Here is an 18,121-nt window from a genome sequence, read left to right on the forward strand (position 1 = left end):
CCAGTCTGGGAGGACGGAGGCCAAATCAGGACGACTCCGTTCTCTCCATCTTTTGAATCAGCGACCAGGGTTGACTCATACTTTCAGCTCCACCACTGTCCCCTTCAGCCCTGTCTTTCCTTCGTCTCCTCGCTGATCCGGCCCCAGTATCAGCCAAAACCACCACACACAACGTCGGAAATAAAGAAAGAAAAATCTCCTTCTGCTTCCTTTTAACTGTACGACTCTCTGCCAAATGTAGCCCGGGAAAATGTAAGCATAATTCCATCTGATTTCACAGAGTGTGACCCGAGGACACGCGTTAACTGTATAGACACGTCTTCTTACTGACGGTCTCGTTTCCTCATGCAGGTCATGAAGAGACATCAGTGTTGAACTCTTTGTAGCTGCTTTAAACATCAAATTATGTTTATATAAAGAGAGCAGCATCTTGTGTCTCACACACATTAGCTGTTGCATATTAATAGTATATAAACATAAAGAAGGGTTGTGCTTATTTATTCCATATGGGCAAGTGCCACTTAACCACTGCAGTGAAACCTCACATATCATAGCATGAATTATTGTTAGAGGCCTCAAAATAAATAATAAACTAAAATACTGTATTCTAAATTTAAAAGCACAGATGAGAGAACTCTGTGCAGCAGAACACTAGCCACTTACAACTCATACAGTGAGGAGAAAAAGTCACAGATTAAGACTGGAAAGTCAGTATCATGGTATAAAAAGTGACGCACAGTGTTGGGGGTGTTGGCACTATGCATAAGAACAGGACTTTGTGCCAGCTCTGATCTGTCGTTTCAAGGGACGTGAATGGAGAAAGATCCAACACACTAACACATACAATGGCTTTACCCAGATGTGCTGATCACTGGGACGAGCAAAAACCAAACCAGAGGCCAGCTCCTGATCCCCCTTATCTTTCAGGCAGCCTTGGGATGCAAAGCAGAGCGGGATGTGTTGTAAAACACACTGAACACGGTAACACACGGTGCAGCATCACCCGGATGTGCTGATCAGCAGTACCACCCTTCAATAATGTGGTCTGTAGATGACACAACAACCCTCAGGGGATTTGTTTTCTGGTGGCACACTGGCGTTAGTGTGGGTGAATGGAAAATGAGAGACAGCTTATTTCGGATGGTAACGTGTTACGTGACATTGCAAATGTAATATTATAGCTGCTGCGCAGCGATGGGTCGGGTCCGGGCATTTTTAGGCAATTCTGAGCAGCAAGCAGAAGAATTGGAAGACATTTAGGAATTTAGCAACACAATCTGCCTTTTGCATCAGCTGAGGCTTGAACTCACAACCTCTGAGACTAAGAATCAGTTTCAGTTATCGAAACAAAAATCTGAAAATACACATATTGCATCTAGACAGCATGGAGATGTTGGTAATTTGTTTGTAACAGTGATTGATTTGCTCCATATGTGAAAAACTGATGTTTAAAATTGCCATTTTTACATTGACTCCAAATGTTCACATTAGAGCAAAATTCAAAATGCTGTCAAAAATTCAGTTTTTGTGATAAAGTTCTGAAATCTGCCACACATCATCTACCATGACTCTAGAATTTTGTCATTTTTTCATGAACACTGAAGATTTATTTAGCAAGAATTTGCATGTATATGTTTACAGTACTGTTTACAGTCAAACATTTTGATGCACTGTAGGCTCAATTTTTGATAAATCAAAAATCTGAGAAACATAGTTTGTGTAGGACAGTCTGAAGATGCTCTGTAGCAAGTTTGGTGTCAACTGAGCAAAAACTGTGGGAGGAGATAGGTTTAAGAAGTTTTACAGTTTTTGAAAAAAACAGAGTGATGAACTTCATAATTTTTAATAGGTTTAAATGTACCAAAGTTTCTTCAGTATTGGGGCTACAGTTTGATGAAAGGTGTGAAGTTGTAGCACGTATGGTTGATTTGTTATGAATTTTCAAAGTTTTGAACTTTAGACGCTTGCTGTAGCGCCACCATCAGGACTATTGGCTTGAGTTTACAGCTGAGGATATCTGGCATGAGACTGGACCTTTGTGCAAAGTTTGGTGAGTTTTCACCCATGGGAAGAATGATTTCCTCGGAAGAAGAAGAAGAAGAAGAAGAAGAAGAAGAAGAAGAAGAATACCTAGGATTACAATAGTGTCCTGACAGCTTAGCTGCCCGGACCCATATCATGTGGAATCTTGTTGGTAACACATTATATTACTTTGACACTACTAAAACTTACATTACTCTTTTATACCATGTGACCCCACTTTCTGTTCCTAATCTGTGACTTTTTTCTCCTAAAATTATGAGTTTAATCTCGTAATATTTCAACTTTTTTTTCTCAAACAATTACAAGTTTAATCCTGTAATATTTTAACTTGTATCCTCGTGAAATTACAAGTTTAGGCTCGTGATATTCTGACTTTTTTCTCGTTCATTTACAAGCTCCTACTCATAATATTACAATTTTATTCTCAAAATCTAATATAATTTTTTTCTTTAACGTGGCCCTTACCCTCCGTCATAAAACTCTCAGCTTCACAGCAGAAATAAACATGTTTACAGCCTGGTACAAAAAAAAAGGTTTTGGACACTATAGCTAATTTCTGACCTGGAAATCCAGATGCCCCGCCCCTGGCAGATTCAAATTTGCTCTGCACGGGGATCTGGCCCCGACGAGCAGAGCCCGCTGAATCGCCATCGGACCAATTAGATCAGTCTGTCTGACAGAGGCAGGCTCTGGGTGGGCGTAACATGATGAGGAGAGCACTGCACCGTAGGAGTCTAAAAGTAAACAACCAAGATGGCAGCTGCTGATGGACCGCGTCCATTCAGTTTAGCTTTGGAAGAAATGCTAAGCCAACTACACTTATCTTTCTCCTTGAGAGAGGAACAGAAGACTGCCCTAGAAGCCTTCGCTTTGGGTGGGAAGGGTGTATCGGTGAGTGCAAGACTCAGAATCTTTCTGGATCTGAGTCTGGATTTCCAGGCTAGCTAATGTCACTATTTATGTCAGTTGTACAGGGGTGGAATTTTTATATAACTCACCACATTGTATTTATGCTCCTCCACAGCCCCACCCTCTCACCCAAATATGGTCACCTCTGGCTCCAAAAACAACGGCTGACGGCTGAAATGCCAAACTTGGAACCAGTGGGTGACGTCACAGAATCTACGTCTGTTATTGTTACAGTCTCTGTTAGAAGAACAATCCTCCAGTAAAACTCAGTCATATGAATAATTCTTAGAGGCCTGAAGAGACCAAACATTAGAAACATGTGAACATATTCGTGTGTGAGTGGCTCAGGAGGAAGAACACGTTGTCCACTGATTGGAAGATCAGCAGGTGGCACCTCGTATGTTAGCCTCGGTCACCAGTGTGTGAATGGATGAATGTGACATGTGGTGTGAAGGCCCTGACACACCACTCTGACGTCGTCAGCCCACATTGGTTTTATTTAGGCCAGTTCAGCATGTTGAATCAGCGATGGTGGAAACTGTCGGTGCATGAAATCACTCAGTCAGTTGAGCTCTGCGCACGAGAAGAGAAACAAGTGAGGAAAGTAAACAAAGAGCTGAAGTCCAGAGGGAGTGAGACCGAAACCAACTTGTTCCATACGGTCAGATTATTTTTTTAATCCACTAAGCTCTTTATCAGAAACGTTTCCTGATGGTTTGTGTTGGTATTCATTACCGCACGGTAAATATGCTCTGATTGTGTTATTGATGTGCTAACTGCCGCCGTCTTTGCGGTGTGTTCATGTGCAACTTTTTGGCCGAGACACAGGTGATGCAAGCCCTTGGAGTGGTCGGAAGACTACAAAGGTACATTTACCATTTATGTAGCAGAAACCTATCTTCTGCAAACCCCAAGATTCACATAGATTATTAGGGTCCACACCACCAGGATGGGAACCACTGACCTGAACTACTCCAGTACTAATATAACTCTGATATTCCACTCCTAAAATCATTCAGTCTACATGTAATCCACTGTAACAGGAGCAGTGTAATAACCCACAACAGCAGGGAGGGATAAGTTCAGTGTGTCGGTAACTTTTATTCAATCAAATACATAAAACCAAATCAGTTCATAACGTGGAAGAAATAAATAATATCGATCGAGTGAAAAGTGGAGCTTCTTTGATTTTGTGTGTGTGTGTGTGTGTGTGTGTGTGTGTGTGTGTGTTTAAGTGCATGAGTGTGTGTTTAGCAGTGTGTGATGTGCGCTAACATCATTATATAGCCTGGAGTGTTGGTTGTTCTGAAAAGTGTAAAGAAAATTGGATGCAAAGTAAAACTTAACCGCTGGCTGTCGTTAATAAATACACACACACACACACACACACACACACACACACACACACACAGTTACTGCCTGTGTCCTGGAAAAACACTCACTTCTTTTCGTCTTTTAAGTTGAACAAGTCTTGGAAATGAAATCCTGAGAGCTCTGCTGAAGTTTCTGTTAAATTAATTGCATCTGGACATTCTTCGCCTTCTACGATATCTGCACATGGAAATGCTCTCATGGTTAAGATCAGAGAGACATCGTGGTTACAATTAATTTAAAAAATTGAACATTAATTGCAGGACCATCCCACACACTCAGTGTCTGCCTCACTATAACTTACTGTATTGTGTTCACCAAACGTTAGCCATGAATATAAAGCGTGAGTTGCTGAATTATTCAAAATGGACTTTTTTTTGCCTAGTTTAGCTCAGCCTAGACTAAAAGCAGAGAGAAACTGCTAGCCTAAAAAACACAAAATACCTCCAAAACTTAGTGATTTACATGTGTTTTTTTTTCCGACCCAGTTTCCAGAATAAATGTTGGTATCTCACATTAAAACAAACCAGTGATATGTTACATTTGTACGTGTCATATTTTAAGAGTCAAATGTTAAAAGATCATTGTTTGGTTTAAGGTCCTTAAAAATGTGTCATTCAAAAATAGTAGACTTTGTGTCAACAAACACGGCTGGAAATGTCCCAACATGTCGTTGAAAATATACCTGCAGTCACACCAAACACAAGGAGAAATGTCCTGATGTGGCATTAAAAAAATTCCTGGTATTGCCACAACAAACACAACCACGTCTGTCCGTCCTGAATTGAACTGGCCAGAAATGTCCCAACATGTTGTGAAAAATACTTGGACGGTTCATTGCAACAAACGTGGCTGTAAATGTACCAACATGATTAAAAAAAAATACCCGGTTTTGTTAAGAACAAGCACAACTGAAAATGTCACAATGTGCCGTTTTATAGCAACAAACACAGCTAGAAATGTCCCAACATGTCATTAAAAAACACCCAGTATTGTTGCAACAAAAATGGCGGGTAATGTCCCAACATGCTGTTAAAAAATATCTGGGTTTTGTCACAGCAAACACTACTGACCTGAGGTGTCGTTAAAAAATACTTGGTTTTGTTGCAACAAACATGATTGGTAATGTCCAAACATGTCGTTAAAATATCCAGTTTTGTTGCAACAAGCAAAACTGAAAATGCTATTTAAATAAATCTGGGTTTTATAGCAACAAACACAGCTAGAAATGTCCCAACATGACCCGGTATTGTTGCAACAAAAACGGCAGGGAATGTCCCAACATGCTGTTAAAAAATACCTGGTTTTGTCACGGCAAAACAACCAGTAACATCCTGAGGTGTTTTTGAAAAAGACCCCAAATGTCGCAAACACTACTGACCTGAGGTGTCGTTAAAAAATACTTGGTTTTGTTGCAGCAAGCATGACTGGAAATGTCACAATGTGCCATTAAAAAATATCTGGTTTCATAGCAACAAACACAGCTAGAAATGTCCCAGCATGTCATTTAAAAAATCCCCAGTATTGTTGCAACAAAAATGGCTGGTAATGTAAAAAATTATCCAATTTCGTCGCCAAGAACAAGGCTGGAAATGTCCACACGTCGTTCTCGTTGTTTGTTCGTCTTGAGCAGTGGTCTGCTGCCGTCTGCTGCCTGGCGGCCATCTTGCCAACGTGTCACACCATCCACCACCCCCTCTTTTTCCTAAATGAGAAACTCCGCTCATATGCATCCATTATGAGCTCTACAAAATAAACACAGCGGCGCTGGATGACTTGGCTGAGCGCACCACCTGCTATCAGTCAGATACTCAGACGACAGATAAGAGGCTAAAAGCAGCGTGCAGTACAACTGTTTTTGGTTTGTAGCATTTAACAAGGAGCATAGAGATGTGGTTTATAAAGACATATAAATACTGTGTGGACAGATGCCACAGACTCCATTAAAAGTTTAGCTTCTCTCACTGCCCTCACCCGCCTGGCAAGACACAAGCAGTCGTCTCTTTGAAGTCTCTTCATTGTCTTCACTGTGTTTGCTGCTCAGTGTCATCTGCAGAAGCCAAACGCTCGTGTTCTAAAGCAAAGTGGCAGAACATCTTATAATATAGCAACACAAGAGACCAAGCTGTGAGCCAGAGAGAGAAAATAGCTGCATGAAATGAAGCGTAAGAGACACATAATGTGAATCAGAGTGCTGCTGCCAATCTTTCATAGTTACATTAAAGGTTAGAAAAGTTGCTGCTGCTGTGCGTTGGAGAACAGAGACTAAGTGGGAATGAAATGTGTAACAGAAAATAACAACCTGCTCCTTTAGAGACAAACGCTTTGCTTTAATGTATTCATGAGAGAAACTAAGCACAGAGACATGAAGAGGAACAGAACATTTAAAGTGAAGAGGAATCAAATGGAAGCCGGGCGCTGAGCGCAACTGAGAGACAAACTATTTGTGAAAATAATTTCCTATGAAAGCTTTTCTTTACATGTACAGTTTGAATAGCTCAGAGAAAGTGACAAATACAATTCCAACAACAAATGTAACAGAAGTCTGCGCAGACATTTTAGTTCGGCCTCGATCTATTAAAGGAAAACAAACGCTCTGTGTGAGCTGATACTTTACTGTGTGTCACTTTTCTTTCTTTACAGTTTTTATATAACGGTTTGCTGTTCTAGTTTTTCTCAAAACTGCCCGTTATCATTTAAAGCTGAAATCTGGAGAAGACAAAAAAGGAACATAACTTGAAACACACCCTCCTCCTCGTATTGCTCTCTACACTAAGCCCCTCCCACCAGATGACCACAGGCACATGTACGCACTTCATACAGTAACACAGTGTCCAAACACTGATTTATTTAAGCAGCACAACAAAAACAAACTGTAGTTATAAACCTGACAGAGGAAACAGAAATAATAAATGAAGTGACACTTCTCCTTTCGTGTAAATGCGCGTCAGACAGCAGCTCTGCTCTTCTCTCTGCTATGTTCACATTTTACAGAATAACACTGCAGCAAATATCAAAACTTAAAACTGCTGAGCTAAATCTCCTGACCTTAGTTAACAAAAAACAAATTCTTCAGTATTGAACGTATTGCTTCCAAGGTCATTGGTCTCCCCACACCCCAGCTTTCTGATATGAATGACGAAGCCATAATATGCCGTGCACTTACAATAGCAAATGACACTGATCATCCCCTCTATCGCTACTTTGAACTTTTGCCATCGGGCCGGCGATATAGAACTTTAAAATAGGGGAAGGTTCGCTTTAGCACGAGTTTTGTCCACTTAGCCATTGCGGCATTGAACAAACTGCCTTGCTGTTGTGTTGTTGGTGCCGTGAGGTTTGGTCTAGAGATTCTGTGTATTGTCTCTTATGTTTTGTTTGTTTTGAACAGACTGTGAAGTCAAATATCCCTCTGGGTGATAAAGTCTAATCGAATTTGACAGAGGAAACAGAACTAAACGTTTAGCTTCTGAAATAAGCCTCAAGGAGTCTGCCTTAATGTGGAGTCAGACAGCAGCTCTGCTCTGCTCTCTGCTATGTTCACATTTTACAGAATGTCATGGTAAATATCTAGAATTAATAGGTGGAAATAATGCTGGTTTTGGTAAAATTACTGATTCCATGGTCACAAATTAACATACGTTAATATACTAACATATTACAATCATTATTACAGTACATGGTTTCTAGTTTGGATTTTGTCTCGCTGTTTTAAAATAACCATGAAGGGCCATTTCATCGTTTGGTAGAGGTCTATATTTAAATAAACTATGAGGTCTGTTAAAAAGTAAACATTAATTTTTATTATTATTGCCCCAAAGACATAAAAGATGCAAAGCAATATAACTTCTATTGCCTTTTTTTGTTAGTGAGGGAGTTAATGATATTTGCTGCAGTGACATCACTGCTCTTACTGCATTACGATAGGATAGCAATAACAGGAAACAGCAGTTTAAGTGATGGGAAGCCCCTCTGAATGTGTGTGTATGGGAAGACTTGTAGGAGTGTCACATATTTGTGAACTGATGCTGCTTGTTTGTCAGACACTATAACTTGTCAGGATGCATCCATAGCGTGGCTTTCTCTCGAGATTAAAAGGCCCTCAAATGTCCGACTCTTTGTCGGAGCCGCTCTTATTTGAAGTCTTGTTTATGCTATGACGCTCTCAGCAGCTCCCAGCACACCTGGGTTTTAAAGGGAATGGGAGATGACACTGATCAGTTAAATCTATGTTAGACCCAGAGCACACCAGCACCCCCTTTGTGCTCAGATTTTGTGCTGTTTAACTTGCAAAAGAGGAGTAGGATACACCCTTAATGCACTTGAGACATGCGCTTTAGATGATGTGCTGCATATTGTTGAAACAGGGCCCAGAGTGTCTCTACCTGAGGCTGCTGTCACATCCTCTGCCCAGCTGCACTTCACTGCCTCCATGATCTCTCACCAGGACCTCTGTGTCTTCAGCGTGTCTTTGTGGTCTCGACATGTTCGGGAGTAATGACGCACACTTACGCACAATCTCCCTTTGAAGACAGTCATGGTGTTTGGTTGTAAACAGAAACATGTCAGAAATAGACACGTAGAGAAAAGAGAGAGCTTGGCAAAGAGGTTCAAATGCCTGAAATCGAGTAATCTGAGGTGTCACTCTGTCCTTTTTAATTAAAGGGTATTTCTAAAGAGCACGTAACTCAAACTATGCACATATGTAACATTTAATAAGCAGTTTCCTTTGATATTTGGTGTTTTGTGAGCGTGACTCTGCTGCTGTTGAAGCTCCAGTTGACTGAAATGAGCAGCCAGGCGACGCTGAGCGGAGTAACAAAAGCCAGACAAAGACCAGAGGACAGAAAGACTCTGTGACTGATGTGATGTGAAATGTGCACGAAGGTAGAAGGTAGATGGCAGCCAAAAAGTTGTCGGTTCAATTCCCCACCGATACAAAAGGAGAGCAGACAGTTTGTGATAAACAAACAGCGAGCTGGACCAGCGAGGAGCGAGCGCTCCGCTCCCTCGCCCCCAGGCTCCTCGGCTCGCTCTTTCATTATTTCCTTCGGTCTCTGTTTGTCTTTCTGTCTTAATATGAGCAGTCGTCTCATTATTACACGACACAGATGATCGTGTGACTTCACTGTGCGAGCCAATTAAAGAACATGACGCTGAATGAAACAGTACAAGCTGCATCACAAGTGGAAACACAACAACAGTGGCAGATCGCCTCTTTGTTCACCTCTGGCAGCAGCAGCAGCTTGCAGGAAGATGAGAGCATGAAGAGATGCTTAGAAGTCCATGAAGGTGCCTGCAGCCGTGAGGAATGTCATGTTGGCATTGAACGTAATCCAGGGATTTCATCCAGTGTTGGGAATATGACTGTAGAGTGGATTCACTGAAACAGGTTGAGGCTATGAGGTGTGGATTGCTCTTGTCATGTGAGAGTTGGGACACTGGATCTGGATCTGGATCTGCTTTACTTCACTGTTACCATTTGCACCACTCCATATCTGCTGCTGTTGATCAAGGTGCACCTTGATCACCTGGACTGTACATAAGTTTAGAGTGTCTTGTCTTTCAGTCATACTGCTTTTAGTTTTAATTGTATTTATTGTTTTCATTGTTGGTGAAGATTCTCAATCATCCGGGTCATGGTAATCGTAACTGGTACGACTGTTGCAGGCTATAAACCTTGTGTGGGTGGGAACCCTTGGAGAGTCGATGGGGACACATGAGCTCTTAAGGTGCGGACACAAAGAACTAGCAGCGACAAAAGCCAAGTGTTGCGTCGTCTACGTCGCCTCACGACGCCCTTGCATTTGAACACACTACACAGACTACATCCAGACGGTCCCGGTGTTTCCTCCGCAGGCTCCACTTCACTCAGCTGCCCGATAAACCCGCTGCTTCTTCCCACTTTAACCTGAATAACAAACCAGGGCTCGGTGCTCCGGTTGGATCCAAACGGAGAGCCGGGGCTAGCTCAGAGACTAGCGGAGGCTAACTGGCTGTGCTTCCCTCCGGTCATGCTGCGGCTAACGCTCCGCTAGCCGCTCCCAGCTAGCTCCGGTTTGTTATTCAGGTTAAAGTGTGAAGAAGCAGCGGGTCTGTGGGGCAGCTGAGTGAAGTGGAGCCTGAGGAGGAAGCACCGGTTAGCCCCGGTTTCACTACAGGCAGATTCACTCGCTACAGGGGCGAGGAAATAAAACCTGAACAGCCAATCAGAGTGATCTCTCTCACCGACAAGCTCCACCGGTGATTCAACATGCTCAATCGGCTGAAAAGCTGCCGATGCCAAAGTGCAGACCGTGCGGGACACACCGCAAAAACTAGAGCGACAGACGCTCACCGACGGCCGACTGTCGGCTTGGAGTGTCAGGGCCTTTAGTTTCAGAGTCTGGGTCAGGTTTTTATTGTATTATTATTATTATCATTATTATTATTCCAATGTAGCTTATTCTTAGCTCTTAAATTGTGTGGCGTTACAACTAGGTGAGAGGGAAACAGCAGTCCCATTCTCTGTATGTCCTGCACATATAGCAAATTGACAAAAGAAAAACAAAAGCTTTTGAACTTGAACTTTTGATAAGTATCAGAGTAGCTGTATGGAAACAGAAACATTTGCGATGTTTTTTATCCTCATATGAGGTGGCATTGTGCCTTTTTTGAAAAAGAGGTGCACTAAAGATGGAAACACCTTTACCAAATAAATTCTGATGTTGCAAACATTTAACTCACGACTGCTCAATTTCTGCCTTTGGCGTCTTCCTGGATATTCTAACGACATAACTTGTCTTTGTCTTCAGACAGCATGAAACATGGCCAATACCACTGCTGTTTCTCTTGCAGACGGTTACAGTTCTCAACCTCTCCTACTGTTCACCGGCTGAATACAGTCATGTGTGAAGCAAGGCCAATACAGTCAACTTCTGAACAAACTTTGTGTCACCTAATTTATTTGCTCTGAACTAGTCAATTTAAACATGCCTAATTTGCAATTATTTTTTTGTCAACGGTTCAAAAGTTAGCTTAAATTTGATTGAGAATTGAATGGAAACACAACTACAACTCATTTTAATCTATCAGTCTTCAATTTTTCAGTTTCATTCAGTTCCATATTTTCTGTTCTTGTCTCTCTCTCTCTCTGTGTTTTACTTGGTCTCTGTCCTGAAGCGTCACAGGTAGCAAAGGGCAAACTTTAGGAGCGAGGGGGGACAGAGAGACCTTGCATAACTTTTATTTTTCTCTAACACATTTTGGCACAATGCCCTTATCACAGATTCAACATCAGACTGATTCGGATTCAGAGGGTCGCAGGCTTGGCCCGTCCCCCTTTGGGGACACTGGGTCAGTCTCCGCCGGGCCCCTCCTGTACCACACAGTCATGCCTCCACACTGGAGGTCTGATAGAGGATTTGATTAATGCAGCTGTACCTGCTGTCCAACATCCTCTCCCACACTGACCAAGAGCTGATCAGTCACACCAGCAGGTTCAACTACAAACATATCGATGGCCACTTTTCCATCCAATAGCAACTTTATAAACATGAGTTTTTAGTAGTGGGCTTGCATGGCAGATTTCAATAAAGAGACTGTTCCAGGGTTATGGGACCCTGACAGCAAAAGTACAGCCTCCTTTAGTTATAAGTCTGGATCGACGGAGTGTAGATTCAATCTGAGATTGCACACAGGTACGCAGCAGCATAAAGGTTCACAGATGTAAGCTGGTACTAGGACACGGTAGGCAGCGCTGGAGAAAATAAAGTATGGATAACTTTCTTCAAGTAAGTGAATCATAGAAATGATCTGATTTTTGAGACCATTCCAAGTTGATAAAAACAGGACCGAACTACTTTGCTGTCTGTCCGTCCGTCCGTCCGTCCGTCCGTCCGTCCATTTTCAGCCACTTATCCGAGGCCAGATGAGATCGATAATCCCTCCAGCATGTTCTGGGTCTGCCCTGAGGCCTCCTGCCAGCGGGACGTTCCTTGAACACCTTAGGAGGGGCCTTGGAGGATCCTGATCAGACGTTGAGCCACCTCAACTGACCCCTTGTATCTGCCGCTTGTATCTGCCATCTCGTTCTTTCGGTCACTATAGAGCTCATGACCATAGGTGAGGGTTGGGACGGAGATGGAGATGGACCGGTAAATCGAAAGCTTTGCCTTGTGGCTCAGCTCCCTCTGAATCACAACAGTCCAGATGGTTTGCTTGTCATCGTCTTGTTTTCGTCATGGAAAAAAGGTTGTTGTCGAAAGATTTTCACATAGTTCATGAGTTTCACGACATACTTTATGTCCTAAAATAACAAAACTTTAAAGTCTCTGAAGCTTGAGTCAACCACAGAGCTTATCTCAGGCATCTCACCAAAAACCAGATAACTCAAGAACTTTGAGATACGGGAACCAGGGGTGGTAAAAACTTATTCCAAGGTTTTAGGACATATTCCTGGGACACTCTATTTCTAGCTTGATTAATCTAAGTCCAAAAAACTGTCTTTTTATTAGCTCAGTGGTTCTGAATCAGAAAACTTGAACGATTGTTGAAATAAATCAGATGATGTGTTGACAGTTTTGACTGTTTGTACTGTATTTTGCCTGTGCAGGTTTCTACCACACGGTCACATGCACTTTTTTAATATTCTTTTATTCCCTTTTGTTTTGTATTTATGGTAAATAGTAATGGACTGCACATTTATAGCGCCTTTCTAGTCTTCTGAACACTCGAGCACTTTTTACACTGTGCCACATTCACCCATTCACACACACATTCACACACTGGTGGCTGAAGCTACCATACAGTAACCACTCACAAGCACACACACACCAATGCATCAGCCATCGGGAGCAAGTTGGGGCTCAGTATCTTCTGATTAGTGGACGACCCGCTCTGCCTCTGAGCCGCAGCTGCCCATTTATGTATGTGAAACAGGCAAAATTTGAAATAACTGAAATGGAATTGTTGGCAGGAGTATTTTCAGCGCACTCAAACCTTGCAGGACTCTTAACTCCCAGAGAAGGAGGAAGATTAACCTAATAATGTGACAGATGTTTAGCTCCTGATGTTGACTGACGCTCGGCAGCAGCAGATGTTGACGCTCACATGTACAGAGCAGATGGCGTCTCTCTCTTTGTAGACGGATCAGACTCCCACCAGTTGTTTAAAGTGTTCTCAGATGGCTCAGCGTTACAGCTGCTTTATCATTAATGACTTACAGTATGAATACGGTTCATTCTGCGAGAGCATAAAGGACCAGTGGCTTTAGTGGATAAAGACAAAGAAAGCTCTGGGGTTATATTATAAACTGGTTATGTAAGATTATATTGTAATTCATTCTGTTGTGACGTGTGGGTGGTTACAGATACGTTCCTCTGACAGTTTCTATGGTTTCATATGGCGATCATTTATTAGCTCGTATGTTCAGATGTAGATGTGTGAACCTGCTCTCACTCTCGCTCCTTCACCTCCTCCTTCAGTGCCTGCCTGTCACCAGGAGAGAGGCAGCGAGAAAGTTACCTCCCGCCCTGAACATCACACAAACAGCTGAGAGAGACTCAGCCTGACGCCTTTTCAATTATCAGTGATCCAGGAAACAATAAGTATCCCAGGGAGAGATGCAGGATTTGGGCTGCTGTTGTACAAGAATATAAATCCTCATTCCTCCATGTTTTTCAAGAGCCAATTTTGCGGTACGGATTTTGGGAGAGTTAATCCCTTAAAAGCCGGCTGAATTGATTGAAAGCACAACAGTAAAACTTGAAAAACAGCAAATGAAAACCAAACCACATTTCTGCCTCTGAAAATTCAGCTCAGTATTGTTTAAACCTGTTCACTTTGTGATCCTGAACTGCAAAGAGTTCCCTTTTAGAAAGATTCTGACTATAAGCAAAGAGTTTGAGAGAACATTTTAATTTTTTTTGTCAGGATTGTGCACAAAAAAAGAAAATGCTTCCTAAAATTCCCTTCCATTCAAGGGACTGTGCTGCATCAACAGACTGTTTATCAAGTCACATTTAATACACTAAAAGATTCACTTTAATTAAAACTGTGCTAGTTATGCATGGAGCTAAAAATATCTGAAAATGATGATGAGAATTAGCAGAATTTGGTAGCACTCATATTTGAAATTTAAAATACCAGATATTTATCAGTTTATTTGCTTTCTCTCTGAGAGGTAGATGTGAAGATTGATACAACTCTCATGTCTGTGAACTAAATATGTATCTGAGAGTGAATCAGTGATTCTTTTAGTTGCCTCTCTATAGACTGCAATGTGAAAAGATGGGTGATGTTCATTCCAGTTTTTTAAATACTACTAAAGGTGTCCCACAGGGTTCAGTGTTAGGGCCGATATTGTTTTAAATTTACATGAATTATACATTACCTCTTTCTGAATCCTGTAAATTTCATCTGTATGCGGATGACATGGTTTTATATTGTTGAGCAACATCTGCACGATCAACCATGAAATGTCGGCAATCGTCTTTTGATGACACCAACTTCAACTTCATAACCATAAGTTTGCACAAAACTCAGACAAAACCAACCATGTTTTTCCATGACGAAGACGAGATGTTGGTGAGGTAGAAATAGATCTGGATGCTAAAATCCAAGACAAAGTCTACGTTTCCTTTTCGTTTACAAGATGAGACAGAGAGGAGAACAAGATGATAAATTATGTTATGAATGTATTAGGAAAATGTTTTAAACTAGAAAGCCAAAATCAGCCATGTTTCCATCTTCTTATGTCACATGAGTGGCACGAGACTGAAGCGCTGACGGGCTGGTAAACTCCAGTAAATAGTCTGCACCAGGATGTTTGTGTTGGTGCGAGTTGTGAGCTGTAATCCAGCAGTAAACAATCAGCCGTGTGTGTCTGACTGTGGATGGTGGAGCTGCTGAATGTATCTGTGGAGTCTGTTAGTTGCAGCTATTTTAGCTCAGTGCGCACTACTTGTATGTAGCACTGTTTCATATGGTAACACTGTGGTGAAAATACATGTGTTTGGGAGGTACTGATCACACGACTGGATAAATGGGACTTGAATTATACTGCACGAGTTTGAGTTTGCAGACTGATGTTTTGAAAATGTTTTGTTGTGTCATTTTGTGTAATGACTGAAATTATTCCTATCGACAACTAATGGAGCTGCAGCTTTAAGCTGATAAGCTCAAGCACCAGACTTCCCTGAGGAATAATTGATTTGTCACAGGATGTTTCACAAGAACTATGAACTGATGAGGGAAACGGTGGTCAGCAAGTGTGATTGATGGAAACATAGTTTGGAGACGGCCTGGGGATATGATTCATTTTCTCTTTTGGCTGAGATACAAAGGTCGATGTGGCGGTAAAGAGAGGATGTAATTAAAAGTTTTTCCCTCCTCCTCCTTCCTTCTTGTAGAGGCAGCGTCAGCAGTTTGTTACCAAACACCAGTATTCAGAGTTCATCATAAAAAGTATCATAAATGTTGTATTTAATGGGAAACAGCAGCAAATCGACTTCACCAAACACCACAGATCATCAAATCCAGAATCCAAGACTACTAAACACGCATATTTGTTTAAATATATCAAAATGATATTTTCAGTAACGTAAATGAACTTCCTGTTTTCTTCTCCTTGTGCAGCCGACCTGCTGGTGAACACGCTGTGCCTCCCCTTCACCCTCGTCTACACTCTGCAGGGAGAGTGGAAGTTCGGCAGCACCCTCTGCTTCCTGCTGCCCTACGCCCAAGGGCTCGCCGTGCACGTCTCCACTGTGACACTCAACGTCATCGCCCTGGATCGCCACAGGTGGGTGGGGCTTAACGTGGGGAGGTAATCAGTGCCTATGATCTGGTAATGTTTAATATTATTATTTGTGTCTCAAGTAAGGTTTTCAAGGGGACCTACTGTGGTCATTTTCAGGTTCATGCTGGTATTTTGGGTTTCTACTCGAACATGTTCACGTGCTTTACTGTTCAAAAAACACTTTGCTTCCACAAACTGTGCTGGAACACTTGTATTGACCTCTAAAAGCTCTGTTTTAGTGCCCGTCTCTTTGAGCCTCCCGAAAAAACCTAGTCTGCTCTGAGTGGTCAGAGTTTCCAGGTCTTCCACACTAAGCACCGTCTACACCATCACTGCAGCAGGGGAATGACTGTAACATAGAATAGTGGCATTTTCCAGCAGGAATGTGTTCCAAAATCAGGGAGAAATTAAAAACATTGGCAACCAAGATTACATTTTCCCTGATGTTAGCATGTAGCTTCATGTAGCCATTCAGTCAGGGAATGACTGAAACAGATGATAATGGAACTTTCCATATTTACCATGAAAAAAATCATTGATAAAATTTTCTAAACCAACATTTTCACAAACACACATGTTCCATGAGGAATATGAGATAAAATCGGGGAGAAATTTACAACACCAGCAAAAGACGACATGTGTCCTTGATGTTAGCATATAGCTACATGTAGCAGTGTACTAGCAGAGAGTGACTGTACAGCAGCACTTTCTCCCATGAAAAATCACAAATATAAGCTTTTAAACACAGCATATTTCTTCCTGATGTTAGCATGTAGCTACATGTAGCAGTGTATTTGCAGCAAGGGAATGACTGAAACAGAGTGTAGCGGAAATTTCCACCCTGAAAAATCACCAATAAAAGCTTCTTAACTATAATCTTTCACAACCAGAGTTGTTTCCGCAGTATTATGATCCGAAATCAGGGAGAAATTAAAAAAACATCATAACCAAATTATGTGTTTCCCTGATGTTAGCATGCAGCTACATGTAGCAGTGTACTTGCAGCCAGGGAATGACATTGTGTTACTTTGTCTTGTCAAAAAGTCACCAGGTTTCTAAACACAACCGTAAATGTTCCAGCAGAAATAAGATATGAAATTTGAAAGAATTCAAAAACACCAGCAACAAAATGACATGTTTCGCTCATGTTAGCATGTAGCTACATGTAGCAGTGCACTTGAAGCCAGAGAACAACTGTGTATCGCGGCACTTTCTCCCCTGAATTATCACAAGGAAAAGCTCCTTCACATAACTGGAGTTGTCGCAGATGGAATGTGATCCAAAATCAGGATGAAATTAAAAACATCGGTAACCAAGATTACGTGTTTCCCTGATGTTAGCATGTAGCTACATGTAACAGTGAACTTACTGCTTGGGGATGACTGTGTATAATGGCACTTTGTCCTGTTAACAAAACACCAATAAAAGCTTCTAAACAAGACGGGACGTGTTCGAGCAGGATTATGAGCAGGAATTGTGGAGAAATTAACGTTAGCAATAAGGACTACATGTTTACCTGACATTAGCATGTAGCTACATGTCTCACTGTACCTGAAGCCGAACAATGACTGTAAAGGCGTATAGCTGCACTTTCTTTTGTGAAAAAATAATCATCTTCACCACCTTCTAAACCAAAATTCACAACCAGACATGGTCCAGCAGGAATACAGTCTTAAATATGGGAGAAATTAACAACATCAGCAAGCCTCATTTCCTGATGTTAGCATGTAGCTACATGTAGCAATGTACTTGCAGCTGGAGAATGACTGTGTATAGTCGAATTTTCTCCCGTTAAAACTTAACAATAATGGGGCGTCGGTAGTTTAGTGGATAGTGCCGGCGCCCCATGTACAGAAACGATGCCTCGCTCCAGCGGCCCGGACTTCGACCCCGGCTTGCAACCCTTTGCTGCATGTCGCCCCCCCCCCCCTCCCGCTCACTCTCTGTCTCTCGCCACCTCACAATCTTCACTCTGTCCTGTCCATTAAAGGCAAAAAAGCCCAAAATAATCTTTAAAAA

At 41.9% G+C, this 18,121-nt stretch overlaps 1 protein-coding gene across 1 annotated transcript in view; it reads left to right on the forward strand.

The window, feature by feature from the left end:
• The window catches only part of npy2rl (neuropeptide Y receptor Y2, like), a 78,439-nt gene that overhangs the window by 51,686 nt on the left and 8,632 nt on the right, over positions 1-18,121 (forward strand). Inside the window, exon 4 of the mRNA XM_049567699.1 lies at positions 15,940-16,105. Within this exon, the coding sequence (XP_049423656.1) occupies positions 15,940-16,105 (166 nt within the window). The remainder of the gene's footprint in view (positions 1-15,939; positions 16,106-18,121) is intronic.

The sequence above is a fragment of the Epinephelus fuscoguttatus genome, linkage group LG23, assembly GCF_011397635.1.
Source record: "Epinephelus fuscoguttatus linkage group LG23, E.fuscoguttatus.final_Chr_v1".
In the NCBI taxonomy this organism is placed as follows: Eukaryota; Metazoa; Chordata; class Actinopteri; order Perciformes; family Serranidae; genus Epinephelus; species Epinephelus fuscoguttatus.